At 37.5% G+C, this 20,142-nt stretch overlaps 1 protein-coding gene across 8 annotated transcripts in view; it reads right to left on the reverse strand.

Moving 5' to 3' along the window:
- NOX4 (NADPH oxidase 4) overlaps positions 1-20,142 on the reverse strand; it is a 169,381-nt gene that overhangs the window by 42,821 nt on the left and 106,418 nt on the right. For all 8 annotated transcript variants that reach the window (XM_073020246.1, XM_038005369.2, XM_008020466.3 and 5 more), the window contains one exon: positions 4,723-4,783. In XM_073020246.1, coding sequence (XP_072876347.1) covers positions 4,723-4,783 — 61 coding nt within the window. The remainder of the gene's footprint in view (positions 1-4,722; positions 4,784-20,142) is intronic.

Raw genomic sequence — 20,142 nt, forward strand, 5'->3', positions numbered from 1 at the left:
CCATGGGAATGATGTTGGTCAATTTCTGTGGAATAACTACGTCACTCTGAGTGATGGGAAGCTATCAGACATGACCTCACTGACCATAAAGGTGGGAAGACAAGCACCTCTCAAGCCCTAGGAGCTAACCCAAGCACACTGCCAGATTGATCTATATTTATCAGCTCCACATCCTCTCTTAGTTTTATTATCTCTCAAACTTTTTAAAGATATATTTTTATAGATATAAAATACTCTCTTACTTTTATTATCTCTTAAACTTTTTAAAGACATATATTTTTAAAATATCTCATTTATGGAGCTATTTGAAACCTGTTCTTTAGTCCCTGTACACTGCAAATGCAACCCCTTATGTATTTCTCCTCTTGATTTGGGGTTCTGTTCAGAGAGCTTTTCTAAACTTGTGTAACAGTGCAGATCCAGGCAGAAACATGACTGCATAATTTAAGTGGAAGAAGTTCATTAGAGGAAACTAATGACTCAAGTGAGGGAAGAAGTGAGAAGCCAAATTGAGGATGGTGAAAAAATTCAGAGAGTAGAAGAAAACTACTACCATCCACAGGGGCTGGTAGGACATAGGGTACTACTCTAGTAGTACTATATCCTATACTATACTATAGTAGTACCCTATAGGTAGTAGTGAGGCTACTACAATCTATAAACCATGGCCAAATGGCAGGAGATAGAGTCACACCAAAACATCTCCAAAACAATGATGAACTCCCCATGGACCAAAACACAATCTCTATAAGAGCAGAGACTTAGTCACTTTTGTTCAATGCTGTATCTCCAGTGACTAATAAACAGTCTGGAACATAGTAGCTGTTTAACATACATTTGATTATTAGCCAAAGTTAATAGTTTAAATATTATCTTCCACAAATGACTAATCATTGTAATTCACTAGTCATGGCAATAGTAACAACAAAAAGAGTACTTCCAGGCACTCCTTTGGGTATGTAGCAGTTGATGATGAATATTATAACCTTAAAGTTTACATTGTATGAATATGAATTATGTAAAATCTGTGAGATTCCATATATCCAAATAAGATTTATTTATTTATTTATTTATTTATTTATTTATTTATTTATTGGCTTTTTGCAGCAACCAAAAGCCATTCACAGTGATATCTAGTGTAAGGCAATTGATGTAATTGGCCTAAAATATGTTGTTAAAATAAAGTAATAACAATATAATTTAGTGTGGTCATAATTTGACTTACAAGGAGTTTCCAAAAATAAAAAAAAAAAATACTTTAAACACATAACACATGTTCTGTTTTAATCTTTTCATGAGAAATCTGAATAAAGCCTGAAACATGGCTGGCTTCTACAGTGATATAGAAACAAATAAGAGAGTTATCAACTCTTTTGTGGCCCAGTCCTTAACTAAACGTATATTTAAGATTACCTTCACTGTGAGTAGTCAATATGTTATGTGACTGAGGCAAATCCATAATAACATATGACCCTGTCTTCTCATTTTTAATCCTCAAAGATAACCATATCTTCTCACTGTAGAAAGCTTTTCCAGAAGACAATATGGGAATTTATACTCAAGATTCATAGAAACGTCATGTGATGCATGCTACAAGTCCTTTATTGAATATTTACTCACAATTATTGCTAATTCATTAACTGCTGAAGGGATCAATGGCAGAAAGTTTACATTAATTACATGTGGATGTTATGTATTTAATTCTGTTGTAGCACAACACAAACATCTGTGGAATAAGTGGCTATTTAGACCACCAAAATAAGCAAGGGTACAGCATTATCTCAGACATTAATCAATACTAATCATATGTAATGAAGAAGGTAACAAAACATTTCTGTACACTTAAAATGATAATCAAGTCAATAATCTCTGACCATATGTTTGAAACTGGAAAGAATGGCTGCTTCTAGAAGAGTAATGGGGTATTAATTCAATTAAAAGAGAAATCGACTTGGGTTATCCACCCCATCTACTCTACTACAATCATTTCAAGAAAAAATGCTGAATCATGTCTAAAATGTTTTAAGGGTCTTCTAAACTTAAGAGGTCTTCCACATATTTAGGAGATGCAACTAGAGGTCTGGTGAAAATGAAAATCTAGACAAGAATTATGAGACTTTGGTGCTTCTTGGTCTTGTGCTGCATAGTTGCTTCCCTTGCTCTTCCGGCACTCTATAGTTAGGTATAGTTTATTAGTCTTGGAGAGATCATTTATGGAGCTATTTTAAACCTGTTCTTTAGTCTCTGTATGCTGCCAATGCAGAACATATTTCAGCAACTAAAAGTCATATTAAATATCTCTCAGTCGGTTTTAAAAAATAAACCTTTGATATTCAATCTCTTAGGTATCTCTTTGGTATTTCCTATACCTACTGCTCTTAATACCAAGTTTTAATCAATTCTTTTAGAATAAAAACCAATGATTCTTGATTTCAAAGGTAATGCTCCTACTTTTCCTTCAATAATTGTAGTCTCATTGTAAGGCAGCTAAATCTCTTTGAACTAAAGTGTCCGACAGTGACATGATTATTTAGGTGTTCTCTGCATGACTGCTTACGTTTTTTTCCAAGTCAACAAATATTTCAAGTCAACAACAAAGAAGGTCTATTAATTGAAAAGCATCTGACTGGAACTGAACTCTCTGAATAGAATGATCTTGTTTCTCTCGGTGGCATAGTACATTAAAAAAAAGAGGATAAAATTAACACTATTAAGTGTTCCTAATAGAGATGAATAAAATAGTGAGACATCATTTATTTTAATGAGCTACTGGTAATAGAAAATAACTTTGTGAAAAAACTCGGTAACAATAGCTAATAATAAACCATCAGGAGTTTCTGCTTAATCTTATGAATTAAACTATGTTTTCATTGTATGTTTTCTTTCAGATATAGATTCTATCAATTTACCATTCATGACTGAACTTAATTCCTACTATATTTGGATTCTCATCAGAAAAGAATTTTCCTTATTCTTTATTTCCAGAACAGTGGGGAAAAAAAACCACTGTGATTATATCAACTGATATCGAGCATATTGCGATTATTCATATGTTCACACTCCACCAGTGTATATCTATCAGAGGATGACCATGATCTTTTTTCAATGCTACCATCTGAAAATTATCCATGTAAGCCTGGTTTTTCATTACTTTGAATGAGTCATTACTGCTCAAATATCTTTTTAATTCGTTTAGATGTTTGCCCATTAAATCCTATGTTGCAGATTTCCTTCCTTTTTTTTTTTTTAAGTCTCCAATTCTAAACTGGCTACCCTTTCTAAAGACATTACATTTTATACATACTTCTATTATTTTTTAACTATATGAAATAACCTCCTTATATCAACTACTGTTCTCCTCATTTCAAAACATGTCTTTCTTATTATCTTATCCTTCCCTGATTTTTACAGAAATTAGGTTCTTCCTTCTAATACTACCTTCTTAACTTGTGTTCACAAATTCATTACTTCGAGTTTCCATACCCACCTCTCCACGGCCTCCTTCCCCTCTGCCTTTAAGTACCTTCAAGTCTTCCCTTGATTTTAGTCTGTCCAACTAGCAATCTAATTAATACCATTTTCATCATAGTGCTTCAAATGCTTCAAAAATTCCCTAAAGTCCCTTAGTTGGTTACTCTAATATTTTGCTGAGGCATTCATAATCTTCACCAAGCTGGCCCTACATGGCTTTTCTATACTACTACCCAGAATAAAATCTTTGCTTTTGTTTGATTGACTTTGTTTTTGCTTCATTTTGTTTGACTGACTTTGCTTTTGTTTAATTGATTAAAGGCTGATTGGATTCACCCTTTCCAAAGAGAGTTTAATCATTGCCTTTCCTGATTTTTGACAACACTGTGACTTTCACTTAAATTACCTATATCTTTCTTCATTTACCTGACTTCTAAGCTTCATTTCAAATTCTGTCTTTTCTGTGAAGCTTCTCTTACAGCCCTAGACCACATTTAATCTACATTTTTCTGATTCCCTACAGATTTTACATACCAACTCCTTGTTTAGCACCTAAGTATAAGAATATTTAAATTTAGTTTTGCATTCATGTTTATATCTGCATTCTTCCCTGCAACAACAACATAACCAACCAACAAGCCAACATTTACTGAGTACTCACTTGTCAATTATTCTGGTGGGTCAAGGAAATATTAATATAAGAGTGAATAATGTTTCTTTTATTTACTCAGAGCTCTTACTACAATGCATCTCTCAGGTAATAAAAAGTATTTACTGAAGACAAGTAAAGTATCACCAATAGGCCTGCTGTTAAAATTATCTATTCCAAAGATATTTCTATATATACAGGAACACCACAAAAAATGTCATGCAAGAACTGGAAGATTTGTGTGATCTCAATATCAGGTGTTGATTACTTTGACTTATGTTTTCTAAAAACACATTTCAGCATTCCCACTATTGCCAGCACGTCTGACAAGTAGGTAGAAGTCTATGATTTGCAAGCACACTGAACAATATATTACTAATAATTACTTATATCAAAGGTATTCTGATTGCAAAAATGCATCTTAAAAGAGAAAACATAGATGTCAAAACTGTGCAAGCCAAAAATAAATAAATAAGTAAAAGAGAACAGCTTGAAACACATACACGTCTCTATACATGCTGGTAGTTATACTAAAACACATTCAAATTATTACATTCTATGATTTTCAAAGACTGTATCTTAAAACTATATGTCCTACATACCTGTCCAGTCTCCTACTATTTTAAGATGAACCCCAAATGTTGCTTTGGTTTCAGTTGGACACTAAAAAAGAAATACTAGAATCAATGGTGATTAATAATTACATAATATGAAACTATAATTCAATTACAACTTTTATCCTGATGGCATATCCCCCAAATCAATAGATAATAGGAAGGAACAGACCAAAATCTCTATAGATCCTTATTAGTGGAAGAAAAAGAATCAATGTCAACAGGTCGATAAGACAATTTACATTCCTCTAAAACCCCAAAATACTTACATAAAACAATAAATTACACATGTTAAAATTGCTAGTGTATTTTATTTAACTATAAATCTTGCTAAAACATCTAAGTTAAAATACATATAAGAAACGCCAGTTTTTAATCACAAAGGAAGAAAAAAAACTAACGCTTTTTTGTGTCCTTTTCTCCCTAGATATTATATACTTATCCTAACAAATTCCAAAGAGAAAAAATTCTTAATATGACATGGATTTTCCATGCCCAACAATTATGCTTTTACTGAAATAACTCTATTTCATTCCCTCCCTTAATTCTCAGAAGAAATCTGGAGTGGTGAGGGTACCTGGGGAAGGGGATGAGTTGTAGAAGTGTAAGTAAAAAAAGTGCTTGTAGTCCTATATTTAGGAAACCTAGAAAATATCCAGGTAGTCAAAATGAAAGAATAAAATTTAGTTTACAATAACAAAAATGAAAAATTTCTTCTCGTTTTCTGGATTCCTACTCACTTATCCTCAATTCTAAAATTTGAATAATGGTTTTTTCATAACTCATTTGGTAACAATATCTGACTTGAATTAATGGGAGGCTAATATTTCTATGTAAAAACTCATACATAAATATTGTCCGACAGAATTATCAACTTATTTGAGCATGCTGACTAACATCCTGTTGGAGATATTAAGTATGATACGTAATATGCATACCTTTTAAAGTCCATAAAATCTGAATTCTAATGATGCACCTAAACTAAGGGCTATGGTTAAGGGACCATCTATCTGCCTGTGACTACCCAGCTTTTATCAAGTACCATGTGCCATGGGAAGTGTTAAGTGATTTATTTTCAAAATCTACAATAACTTCACAGAATTGTCTTTTATAGATAAGAAAATTGAGTAATTGAGGCTTAAAATGTTGACTTGCCCCATAAAAAGACAAGACAAAATTTGGATCCAGGTCTGTTAATTCTTAATTATTGCAGGTCACTGTCTCTATAAAGCAAAGATACACAAAATGGGTGAGAGTTGTGTAAGAAATCAAATGAAATAGGAGGAAAAAAGGCATGTGTTGATCATTAGTAGAATTGGTATGCCACAATATGAATTAAAAGGAAATACAGGCTGAAGTTATAGCACAGGTGGAAGAAAACGGCAGTGGAAGGACCTTGTGATTAGTGATTGGGTTACATAGAGCAAGTCCAAGACTTCAGAGCTCACTGCGTTGACTAGTTAATGCAGGTCATTTAGGGATGGTATAAGGAGAGAAATAAATGAAGATAAAGGTACCATATCTTATGTTAACAACTCATTAGGCAAAAAGGAAAGGTAGCCTGAATAATCAGTGAAAACACTAAATATAAAGGTAGGTATTTGTCATTGATTCATAATAAATTATGAACAAACTAAAAGCACATAATCTATGTCCAAGGATTGGAATTAACGTACCATGGAATGTCCAAACTACTACTTTACAATCAGTGTTTCTTATAGGATTGTTATTGCCAACAGTAGTATAAAATATTAAAGTAAATTGAAATATTTTTAAGTGACATTGTTTAAACATATTTATTATTAAAATTATATTGTTTTATTTATAAGTGTGACTCTGTACTTAATTGTTTTATTTACATTGTAACTTTTGTTGTTGTTGTTGAGATGGAGCCTCACTCTGTCACCCAGGCTGGAGTACAGTGGCTCGATCTCGACTCACTGCAACCTCTGCCTCACTGGTTCAAATGGTTTTCCTGCTTCAGCCTCCCAAACAGCTGGGATTACAGGCATGTGCCACCATGCCCAGCTATTTTTCTTGTGTTTTTAGTAGAGTTGGGGTTTCACTATATTGCCCAGGCTGGTCTCAAACTCTTGGCCTCATGTGATCCATCCACCTCACCCTCCCAAAGTGCTGAGACTACAGGCATGAGCTACCACACCCAGCCCACATTATGATTTTTAATAACTCTGAAAGCATACAGTTTTGTCATCAGCAAACCTCCAAATAAAATATTATCTGCAAAAACCACCCACGATTTTACTATGTACTACTGAAGGCTGGCCAGAGTCTCTGTGTAATAAAAGTTGTAGCTCTCAGAACGCAAGATACCCAACAGAGATCTGAGCTACCAATCTGATTGTCCACATGTCACCGGATGTCCTTCACTGTAAACTATATCTCAAATTATGAAAAGATGATCTATAGCCAAGAAGATATCAGAATGGAAGGCAAAGATTGTTTGTCCTTGTGTGCCTGAGGGTACATGTGGCTTGAGTTAATCTCATGATGCATTCTAAAATAAAATACATATTTTGTCAAATATTAATGTCTCTATTCAATTTTTTCAAAGCAGATATTGTAAAAGGTAATTACACACAATGTTTAACATCTCATTGGGTATCATAGGAGACTGTAAACTTTTCTTTTCTAAGTACCAGTCCAAGGTATCAAAATATCTTTGAATGCCAGTCTGGTTTTGAATGGATAAAACAAAATATTGTTTCTCTCAACCTCTTGGAAATGAGGTCTTTATAAGTCACTGACACTTCTCCACGCTACAACAGATTTTAACAATCTTTAAGCATGTGACCTCATATTTGCAAGGAGGCTTCAAAGAATAACATAAAGAATGAATTCAGTATATGTGGTTTGAAAACGTGAATGAAGATCTTGGAATCACATTTTAGTATCTTTGCATAAAAAATATCCAGATTCACTAATATTGGCTAGATAACATTGTGGTGATTCATTGTTTTCTCACTGTCTTTTTGTTTTAGAAAACGTTGCAAAGGGAAGAAATAATACAAGTATCGATATCTATAGCTCTATTGTTTGTCCTAAAACATGAATAAAAAGATATGTTTATGGCAATTTTTCAGTTAAAAAAGTTACAGAATAATATGTGTAGTTAAGCACATATTAATATTAAAATAAAAAGATGGCCGGGCGTGGTGGCTCACGTCTGTAATCCCAGCACTTTGGGAGGCCGGGGCGGGTGAACCACGAGGTCAGGAGTTCAACACCAGCCTGACCAAGATGGTGAAACCCTGTCTCTACTAAAAATACAAAAAATTAGCCGGGTGTGGTGGCGGGCACCTGTGGTCCCAGCTACTCAGGAGGCTGAAGCAGGAGAATGGTGTGAAACTGGGAAGTGGAGGTTGCAGTGAGCTGAGATCACACTACTGTACTCCAGCCTGGGCGACAGAGCAAGACTCTGTCTCAAAAAAAGTAATAATAATATTAATAATAATAATAATTAGCTGGGCACGGTGGCAGGTGCCAGTAATCCCAGCTACTTGGGAGGCTAAGGCAGGAGAATTGCTTGAACTTGGGCGGCAGATGTTGCAGTAAGCTGAGATCGCACCACTGCACTCCAGCCTGGGTGACAGAGTGAGATTCTGTCTCAAAATAAATAAACAAACAAACAAACAAACAAACAGACAGACATTTATGCTTTTTTTTCTCATTGAAGAGATTATATAATCAAATTTTCGGAATACTAACTATAGAAGTATAATTGAAGACAGAGAGAACAAGAACTCTCATAATCATTTCATACACAGCTATGCTTTAAAATTTATCACAAGCCTTTGCTATGATAATAATTTTAGGTAATTTGAAGTTTTAATTTAACTGTAAACATTAAAATGTTGCTGAATCTCTTTAGTTTCTTTGACATAAAAATAAAGCTGGGATCAGGTCGTCCTTAATATAAATTCTAGAATACACATTCACCGAAGTCTAAGGGTAAGAAAAATAAAAAGTGACAATTTGACTGTAACAACAGATCTGGAGAAATATGTATTTTAATATCCTGGAGAAAGTATAACCTTTACCTTCCAATTATTTATTCATTATGGCATTGGGTTTTTAATGTGCACAAATGACTACTAATTTTATAACAGTTCCACAAAATATAAAAATATGTTTGTAACTTATCATATGTTTGGGAATTAAATGTAAAAATGATGTCACTGCACATTATTTTTAAATAAATATGAATTTATTCAATATAAAAAAATTATTCCATTTTTTATGGCTGCATAGTATTCCATGGTGTATATGTGCCACATTTTCTTAATCCAGTCTGTCACTGATGGACATTTGGGTTGATTCCAAGTCTTTGCTATTGTGAATAGTGCCGCAATAAACATACGTGTGCATGTGTCTTTATAGCAGCATGATTTGTAATCCTTTGGGTATACACCCAGCAATGGGATGATGGCTGGGTCATATGGTACATCTAGTTCTAGATCCTTGAGGACATGGATGCAGCTGGAAACCATCATTCTTAGCAAACTATCACAAGAACAGAAAACCAAACACCGCATGTTCTCACTCATAGGTGGGAACTGAACAATGAGATCACTTGGACTTGGGAAGGGGAACATCACACACCGGGGCCTATCATGGGGAGAGGGGAGGGGAGAGGGATGGCATTGGGAGTTATACCTGATGTAAATGACGAGTTGATGGGTGCTGACGAGTTGATGGGTGCAGCACACCAACATGGTACAAGTATACATATGTAACAAACCTGCACGTTATGCACATGTACCCTAAAACTTAAAGTACAATAATAATAAAAAACAAATTTAAAAAAATGATTCCAAAATAGCAACTTTTCAATAACTGAATGTGTTAAACCTGAGAAAGTGATCACATAATATGATGTTCTTTAATCATTTTTGTCAAGTCTTTCTTTTAACTCTTTCTTCCCAAGTTCTTGGTTTCATATTTTCTACTGCCTGTTAGACATTTATACCTGAAATTCACTGTAAATTTACTGTACCTAAAATTACTATTATCTTATTCATACTTCCAAAACTATCTTCTCCTTCTAATTCCCATATATCTGGAAATAGAACCTATATCCTCAGAGACTCAGATCTCTCTGAGTGATACCACTTATTTCTCTTGCCAGCATTCAATCACCTGTCGTTTCCTTTCAACAGGCTTCCCAAAGAAAACGTCGATCACAGCGATCTCCTATTGATTAACCTTTTGTATTCCCCTGTGAAAAAACACCCATATTATTTCTGTCCTATTGCCTATGGCCAAACACATCTGTTTCAAATTCTTTCTGGCTTTATATTCCAAGTTTCTCCTTTATTTACTCTAATCGAGCTCAACGAATACTTACCAACTAACACATTTTCTCATCGCTTCATCTTCACACATACTAGCCTACTCATTTAGAGTGACTTCTTTTCCATTTCTTATGTTGAATCCCAGCAACTTTTCAAGGCTTATCTTAAAGCCATCATTTCATAAAGATATCCTGATTTTTCCTGCCACGAAAATTCTCACTTCCCCGAACCCTTAGATTATTAGTATGACTCTTATGCTCCTTATTATAGTCTAGCTCTTTATTTTTACATTATTTTTTCTGTATTAATAAACTGTAAATGTCTTGAGATCAAGAACTCTTTCTAAATCGTTATTACATATTACCTTACACATAGAGGGTATCAGTTGAATAAATATTATAATATCAATTGAATAGTAAATAGTAGATGAAAAATATAGGAGAATTAACCTGAGAATGAATAAAAACGTCAAAGGTGGGCAGCTCTTTGAGAATTAATTTATTCACTCAAGAAATATGTATTTAGTGTCCAAAATACTCCAGAGAGTATTATGCTAGGAGCTCATGCAATTTCACAACTGAAACTTGTTCTAAATGTCTGAGAGGAGATAACGTGGAGTATCGAATCTTCCACAATTAATGCAACATCATGACAGTAAACATTTTGACAAATTAAAACTTTAATGTTTTTGCATTTATATGAAAGAAAAAAGTGTTAAATTGTATATTTGAATGAAAAATACATTCAATATTAAAAAGAAAGTTTCTGGAAGAATATGTAAGTGGAATTGTTATTAACTTGGATTGAACATGTGCATTTATCTCAGGTTCCTTAGGCAAACAGAATACTAAAATAACAATTTAGAGATATAAAAACAGATGCCACAATGGCAAAAATAACATGGGGAGTGATAAGAACAATAAAGAGATGTCAACACATTTTTGAAAAGTGACAAGTGGATGAGGTGGCCGTTTAGGAACTGATCAAACAAAACATGAAGCCAAAGTCCCACTGCCTTCAAACAGAGATTACCTTGAGAAGTAAACCCATCTTTTGATCACAACACTGGAAAAACCCAGGTCTCAGTGTAATAGAAGGAAGTTAGAGTCGGGGTTCATCATTTAAAAGAAAAAATCTGTTTGTGTCTGTATATGGGGTAATTTTATACCCAGATTCACTTTGCTTTGATCACAAGCCACGCAACAACTACTCCACAAACCCAAAGACAAGGAGGGGTGAAATACAAAGGCTCTATGTATAGAAATAACTGGTCATGGAAGGCAGGGCTGAGATGCCAGTCATTCACTGATTAAATATTTAATGAAAGCACTCTAAGTGTCATCTCAAAATAACACTTCCTAAGTGGAGTTGCACAAATTTCCATCAGAACCTCCTCTCCAACCCCAATCTTCCCTATCTCAATTAATGAAATTCCAGTTGCTTAGAAGAAAAACCCTAGAGTCAGCCTTGACTTCACTTCCTTTCACATTACATATACAATCCATGGAATACATTTTGTGAACTCTAACTTTAAAATATATTCAGAATATGACCACTTCTCACCACTTCCACTATCACCACCCTGGTCAAAAAAATCATCATACCTCAACTGTGTGACTGCAACAGCTCCTAACTGGACCTCCTGCTTCTGCACTTGCTTCCCATCACCTACTCTTAACACAGCAGTCATAGTGACCCTGTTGAAAAGCAAGCCATATCATGTCATTTCTCCACTCACACTCTCCCACGACTCCTTTACCAATCAAAGTAAAAGCCAAAGGCCTAAATGTTCTGGATACATGAACCTGAATTACAGAGTTAAAATCTGGGCTAGGAATATAAACCTGGGACAGGAAAGCATATGAATGCATCAATAAGATGAGAGAGACTACCAGAGAAATCTGTACAGCTAGAGAGGAAAAGAGGTTGAAGAAATGGACACTGGTATGTTCCAATACTTAGAGCTTGTGGGGATGACAAGGAACAACAAAAATAGACTGAGTGAAAATAGCCAGAAAATGTGGAGAAAAACAGATAAGTAGAAAAAGTGTTTCAGTAAAGTGAATGACCAGCTGTACTAAGAACTGCTTGTTGGTCAAGCCCATTGAAGAGTGAAAACTGAACAATAACATGGTCACTGCTGAACCTGGAAATGTTTTAATGGTGTGCTGTGGGCAAATGTTGGTTGATTTAAGAGAATAAGAGGAAAGGAACTGGATTGCTGAGAAAGGGAGCAGTAGCTAGAAGGGATGTGAGTCAGGAAAAAAACTTTTATTCATCATTTCCTTTTGGTACTTAGGTAAAAAGAGGCACCCAAAAATAAGGATTGAATAAATTAAGCTCGATATTCAATAGATTTACTCGAAATACATTAACCTTCTAAAGTTCATACTTATCATGCAGACTCTCATTAGACACTAAGGGAATATTTTCATTTCCCCTGGAAAAAAACTCAAACTAGAGCAATTAGATGATGTTTAAGTCTCAAGAAACTCAGATGTCCTATTAATTTTTCATGAACCTTAATCATCATCTCTGGAAATTTTCACCACTTTGCTTCATCTATGGTTAAGATACATTGTTGCCATGCTAACCTATCATGTATCCCAGCTGATTTTTGACAAGCAATAAAATTATGAAACCATAGAGCAAAGCAGTTTTAAAGATTTAAATAGATGAGAGCAAGACCAGAGATCAAAACTGCTGCAGACTTTCTGGTTTCATTTAAACCCATGAAATTAAATAAACAATAGCAATAAAATTTTGCCAGTCTTGGTGAGATCCATAGCAATTTTTGCCTGGTTTTCACTGAAAACTGGAAAAACTATTCCCATAGTGACCGGTTAAAAGATTAAAAACACAAAGTAGAAAAATGATGGCTAGTGCAGGCATGCTATGTAAAAGTACAGACAATAACAAACTAACAGCTAGACATGCCTCTGACTCACGGAAAAATATGTGAAATCAGGTTATTCAAGCTTAAAAACAATGAATCACACAACTTAGAATACAGATGTCAGGAAAGCATGTTTGTGTCAGGTCTTTGAGTCCAAGCCTGCATGCTAATGTCAGGCCTCTTAGCCTAAGCCTGCACGTATACATCCAGATGGCCTGAAGTAACTGAAGAATCACAAAAGAAGTGAAAATGGCCGATTCCTGCTTTTACTGATGATATTACCTTGTGAAATTCCTTCTCCTGGCTCAAAACCTCCCCCACTGAGCACGTTGTGACCCCCCACCCCTGCTTGCCAGAGAACAACCTCCTTTGACTGTAATTTTCCATTACCTACCCAAATCCTATAAAACGGCCCCACCCCTATCTCCTTTCCTTGACTCTCTTTTCAGACTCAGCCCACATCCAGGTGATTAAAAAGCTTTATTGCTCATTCAAAGCCTGTTTGGTGGTTTCTTCATACAGGCGCACATGACATTTGGTGCCATGACTCAGATTGGGGGACCTCCCCGTCGGGAGATCAATCCCCTGTCCTCCTGTTCTCTGCTCTGTGAGAAAGATCCACCTATGACCTCGGGTCCTCAGACCTACCAGTCCAAGGAATATCTCACCAATTTTAAAACGGGTAAGTGGCCTCTTTTTACTCTCTTCTCCAGCCTCTCTCACTATCCTTCAACCTCTTTCTCCTTTCAATCTTGGTGCCACCCTTGAATCTCTCCCTTCTCTTAATTTCAGTAGAGACAGAGGAGACACGTTTTATCCACGAACCCAAAGCTCCAGCGCCGGTCACTGACTCAGGAAGACAATCTTCCCTTGGTGTTTAATCACTATGAGGACGCCTGCCTGATTATTCACCCACACTTCAGAGGTGTCTGATCACCATGGGGATGCCTGCCTTGATCCTTCACCTTAGTGGCAAGTACCACTTTCCTGGGGGGCAAGTACCCCCAACCCCTTCTCTCCATGTCTCTACCTTCTCTTTTCTCTAGGCTTGCTTTCTTCACTATAGGCAACCTTCCACCCTTCATTTCTCCTTATTCTCTCTTAGCCTGTGTTCTCAAGAACTTAAAACCTCTTCAACTCACACTTGACCTAAAACCTAAATGCCTTATTTTCTTCTGCAATGCCGCCTGACCCCAATACAAACTTGACAATGATTCCAAATAGCCAGAAAATGGCACTTTAAATTTCTCCATCATATGAGATCTAGATAATTCTTGTTGTAAAATGGGCAAATGGTCTGAGGTGCCTGACATCCAGGCATTCTTTTACATATCAGTCCCTCCCTAGTCTCTGTTCCCAGTGTGATTCATCCCAAATCCTTTTTTCCCTCCCACCTGTCCCCCTCAGTCCCAACCCCAAGCATCACTGAGTCTTTTCAATCTTCCTTTTCTACCGACCCATTTGACCTCTCCCCTGCTCCCCAGTCTGCTCCTCCTCAGGTCACTCTCCACCAGGCTTAATCAGGCTCCAATTCTTCCTCAGTCTCCACTCCCCTACCCTATAATTCTTCTATCACCTCCCCTCCTCACACCCAGTGTGGCTTACAGTTTCATTCTATGACTAGCCCTCCCCCACCTGCCCAGTAATTTCCTCTTAAAGAGCTGGCTGGAGCTAAAAGCATAGTCAAGGTTAATGCTCCTTTTTCTTTATCCGGCCTCTCCCAAATCAGTTAGCATTTAGGCTCTTTGTCATCAAATATAAAAACTCAGCTCAGTTCATGACCTGTTTGTCAACAACCCTTAGACACTTTACTGCCCTAGACCCAGAGGGGCCAGAAGGCCGTCTTATTCTCAATATGCATTTTGTCACCCAGTCAGCTCCTGACCTTAATAAAAAACTTCAAAATTAGTATCAGGCCCTCAAACCCTACAACAGGAATTAATCCACCTCACCTTCAAGGTATACAATAATAGAGAAGAGTTGCAATTACTTGCCTCTGCTATAAGAGAAACCCCAGCCACATTTTCCAGCACACAAGAACTTCAAAATGCCTAAGCCACAGCAGTCAGGCATTCCTTCAGGACCTCCTCCCCCAGGATCTTGCTTCAAGTGCCAGAAATCTGGCCACTGGGCCAAAGAATGCCTGCAGTCCACGATTCCTCCTAAGCCATGTCCCATCTGTGTGGGACCCACTGCAAATCAGACTGTCCAACTCGCCCAGCAGCCACTTCCAGAGCCCCTGGAACTCTGGCCCAAGGCCCTCTACCTGACTCCTTCCCAGGTCTTCTCAGCTTAGTGACTGAAGACTGACACTGCCTGATTTTCTCTGAAGCCTCCTGGACCATCACAGATGCTTTGGGTAACTCTTACAGTGGAAAGTAAGTCCATCCCCTTCTTGATCAGTATGGAGGCTGCCCACTCCACATTACCTTCTTTTCAAGGGCATGCTTCCCTTGCATCCATAAGTGTTGTGGGTACTGACGGCTAGGCTTCTAAACCTCTTAAAATTCCCCAACTCTGATGCCAACATGGACAACATTCTTTTATGCACTCCTTTTAGTTATCCCCACCTGCCCGGCTCTCTTATTAGGTTGAGACATTTTAACTAAATGATCTACTTCCCTGACTATTCCTAGGCTATAGCCACACCTCATTGCCACCCTTTTCCCTAGTTCAAAGCCTCTTTCACGTCCTCCCCTTTTATTTCCCCACCTTAATCCACAAGTATAGGATACCGCTACTCCCTCCTTGGCAACTGATCATGCACCCCTTACCATCCCATAAAAACCTGATCACTCTTAACCCGTTCAACACCAATATCCCATCCAACATCACACTTCAAAAGGATTAAAGCCTGTAATCACTCGCCTGTTACAGCATGGCCTTTTAAAGCCTATAAACTCTCCTTACAATTCTCTATTTTACCTATCCAAAAAAAACCGGACGAATCTTACAAGTTAGTTCAGGATCTATGCCTTATCAATTAAATTGTTTTGCCTATCCACTCCATGGTGCCAAACCCACATACTCTCTTATCCTCAATACCTCCCTCCACAACCCCTCCACAACCCATTATCCTGTTCTGGATCTCAAACATGCTTTCTTTACTATTCCTTTGCATCCTTCATCCCAGCCTCTCTTAGCTTACACTTGGATGGACCCTGACACCCATCAGGCTCAGCAAATTACCTGGGTTGTACTGCCACAAGGCTTCACGGACAGCCCCCATTACTTCAGTCAAGCCCAAATTTCTTCCTCATCCATTACCTATCTCAGCATAATTTTTCATGAAAACACACATACTCTCCCTGCTGATCGTGCCTGGCTAATCTCCCAAACCCCAACCCCTTCTACTAAACAACAACTCCTTTCCTTCCTATGCATGGTTAGATACTTCTGCCTTTGGATACCTAGTTTTACATCCTGACTAAACCATTATATACTAAACCATTATTATATTACAAAAGCAAACCTAGGTGACTCCATAGATCCTAAATCAAACTTTCCCCACTTCCCTTTCCATGTCTTAAAAAAAGCCCTAAAGCTGCTCCCACACTAGCTCTCCCTAACTCATTCCAACCCTTTTTCATTACATACAGTCAAATTACAGGACTGTGCAGTCAGAATTCTTACACAAGAGCCAGGACTACACCTTGCAGCCTTTCTGTCCAAATTACTTGACCTTAACTGATTTAGGCTGCCCCCCACATTATTCCAGATACCACACCTGATTCCCATGACTGTATCTCTCTGATCCACCTGACATTCACTCCATTTCCCCATATTTCTTCTTTCCTGTTCCTCACCCTGGTCACACTTGGTTTATCGATGGCCATTCCACTGGGCCTAATTGCCACTCATTAGCAAAGGCAGGCTATGCCATAGTATCTTCCACATCTGTCCTTGAGGCTACTGCTCTGCCCCCTCCACTATGTCTTAGCAAGCCGAACTCATTACCTTAACTCGAGCCCTCACTCTTGCAAAGTGACTATGTGTCAATATCTATACTGACTCTAAATATGCCTTCCATATCCTGCACCACCATGCTGTTATATGGGCAGAAAGAATTTTCCTCATTAAACAAGGGTCCTCCATCCTTAATGCCTCTTTAATAAAAATTCTTCTCAAGGCTGCTTTACTTCCAAAGGAAGCTGGAGTCATTCACTGCAAGGGCCATCAAAAGGCATCAGATCCCATCACTCAGGGTAACGCTTACACTGTTAAGGTAGCTTAAAAAGCAGCTAGCATTCCAATTTCTGTCTCTCATGGAAGTTTTTCTCCTTCTCATTGGTCACTCCCACCTACTCCCCAACTGAAACTTCCACCTATCGATCTCTTCCCACACAAGGCAAATGGTTCTTGGACCAAGGATCTCCTTCCAGCCTCATAGGTCCATTCTATTCCGTCATCATTTCATAACCTCTTCCATGTAAGTTACAAGCTGCTAGCCCACCTCTTAGAACCTCTCATTTCCTTTCCATCATGGAAATCTATCCTCAAGGAAATCACTTCTCAGTGTTCTATCTGCTATTTGACTACTCCTCAGGGATTGTTCAGGCCCTCTCCCTTCCCTACACATCAAGCTCAGGGATTTGTCCCTTCCCAGGACTGGCAAATTGACTTTACTCACATGCCCTGTGTCAGGAAACTAAAATACTTCTTGGTCTGTGTAGATACTTTCACTGGATGGGTAGAGGCTTTTCCCACAGGGTCTGAGAAGACCATCATAGTCATTTCTTCCCTTCTGTCAGATGTAATTCCTTGGTTTGGCCTTCCCACCTCTATACAGTCTGATAATGGACTGGCCTTTATTAGTCAAATCACCCAAGCAGTTTATCAGGCTCTTGGTATTCAGTGGAACCTTCATACTCCTTGCTATCCTCAGTCTTCAGGAAAGGTAAAATGGACTAATGGTCTTTTAAAAACACACCTCACTTAAAAAGGACTGGACAATACTTTTACCACTTGTCCTTCTCAGAATTCTGGTCTGTCCTTGGGATGCTACAGGATACAGCCCATTTGAGCTCCTGCAGGGATGCTCCTTTTTATTAGGCCCCAGTCTCATTCCAGACACCAGCCCAATTTGAACTGCACCCCAAAAACTTGTCCTCCCTACTATCTTCTGACTAGTCATACTCCTATTCACCATTCTCAACTACTCAGAAATATTCTGCCCTTGTTTACACTGCCAGTTTACACTTTTCCTTCAAACCATCATAACTGATATCTCCTGGTTTTACCTCAAACCACCACCCTTAAGTCTCTCTTAAAGTGGATAGATGATCTTTGCTGACAGGGTACACTCCAATAATAATAAAGTGGATAGATTATCTTTGCTGACAGGGTACACTTCACCTTGATGAAGTCCTATTCTTTACTTTTATATGCACTCTTATTCTCATTCCCATTCTTATGCCACCCTCTACCTCTCCCCAGCTATCTCCACCACACTATCAATCTCACTCACTCTCTCCTAGCCATTTCTAATCCTTCTTTAACAAACCATTGCTGACTTTGCATTTCTCTTTCATCCCAAATCGCCAAGGACTTGACTTACTCACTACTAAAAAAAAAAAAAAAGAAAGAAGACTCTGTATTTTTAAACGAAGAGCGTTGTTTTTACCTAAATCAATCTGGCCTGCTGTATGATAACATTAAAAAAAAAAAAAAGAAAAAAGTAAAAAAACCCTCAAGGATAGAGCCCAAAAAACTCGCCAACCAAGCAAATAATTATGCTGAACCCCCTTGGGCACTCTAATTGGATGTCCTGGGTCCTCCCAATTGTTAGTCCTTTAATACCTGTTTTTCTCCTTCTCTTATTTGCATCTGGTGTCTTCCATTTAGTTTCTCAATTCATACAAAACCATATCCAGGCCATCATCAATCATTCTATACGACAAATGTTTCTTCTAACAACCCCACACTATCACCCCCGACCACAAAATCTTCCTTCAGCTTCATCTCTCCCACTCTAGGTTTTCATGCCATCCCTAATTCCACACGAAGCAGCCCTGAGAAATATTGTCCATTCTCTCTCCTTACCACCCAAAAACTGTCACTACCCAAACACTTTACCACTATTTCATTTTGTTTTTCTTATTAATACAAGAAGACAAGAATGTCAGGCCTCTGAGCCCAAGCCAGCATGTGTACATCCAGATGGCCTGAAGTAACTGAAGAGTCACAGAAGAAGTTAAAATGACTGATTCCTGCCTTAACTGATGACATTACCTTGTGAAATTCCTTCTCCTGGCTCAAAAACTCCCTCACTGGGCACCCTGTGACCCCAGCCCCTGCCCGCCAGAGAACAACCCCTTTTGACTGTAATTTTCCACTAACTACCCAAATCCTATAAAACAGCCCCATCCCTGTCTCCCTTTGCTGACTCTCTTTTCAGATTCAGCCCGCCTGCACCCAGGTGATTAAACAGCTTTATTGCTCACACAAAGTCTGTTTGGTGGTCTCTTCACATGGACGCGCATGACAGTTTGTTCCTGAATAAAAATAATAACAGAAGAATAAAGAGGTATTCATGTAAACATCGATTAATTACTACTATTTAAAAGGCAGATTCTGCATTATTTCCATAATTGAGAATCCATGAAATTAGTATGAAATTAATGTCTACCTCAGCTAAATATGAAGATATGCTACATTTTGTAGTAAGCACTAGGTTTCATGCTCTCATAAGTTAGGACTTTTTCCAATCATCTGTAATTTATACAGGTAAATTAGGTGAGTGCAAACCTTAATAAAGGATTTGATTTGGTAGATAGTCTTAAATTTGGTAATCACAGAGCACAGCTGGAAAATACTTGCAGACATCCATTACATAGTTGAAGAACAAAATGTTACATTCTGCACAGGTTTTAAATCAATAAAGGTGTAAAGTGGGAGAAGAGTCAACAAATGGGTTCCGGCTATTGATTGTATTATTTTGGTTACTTTGGTCACTTCAACACTCTATGCTTTAGACTTCTCAAATGTAAATAAATTTGTAGTTTGGACAACAGATTTTTAAAGTTTAATTAGTGTAGATAAACTAGAATTTAGATTTACATCACATTTAATTTCTAGTTTTAAAAATGGAGAATTACCTCATAAAACATCCATGTTTTTAAAAGCTACTTAATGGACACCGTGTTGCACTGCTCAGACACTTTCCTTTCACACCCTCCGCCCAACTTCCAGAATCAACAC

The sequence above is a fragment of the Chlorocebus sabaeus genome, chromosome 1 (assembly GCF_047675955.1).
Source record: "Chlorocebus sabaeus isolate Y175 chromosome 1, mChlSab1.0.hap1, whole genome shotgun sequence".
Taxonomy (NCBI): Eukaryota; Metazoa; Chordata; class Mammalia; order Primates; family Cercopithecidae; genus Chlorocebus; species Chlorocebus sabaeus.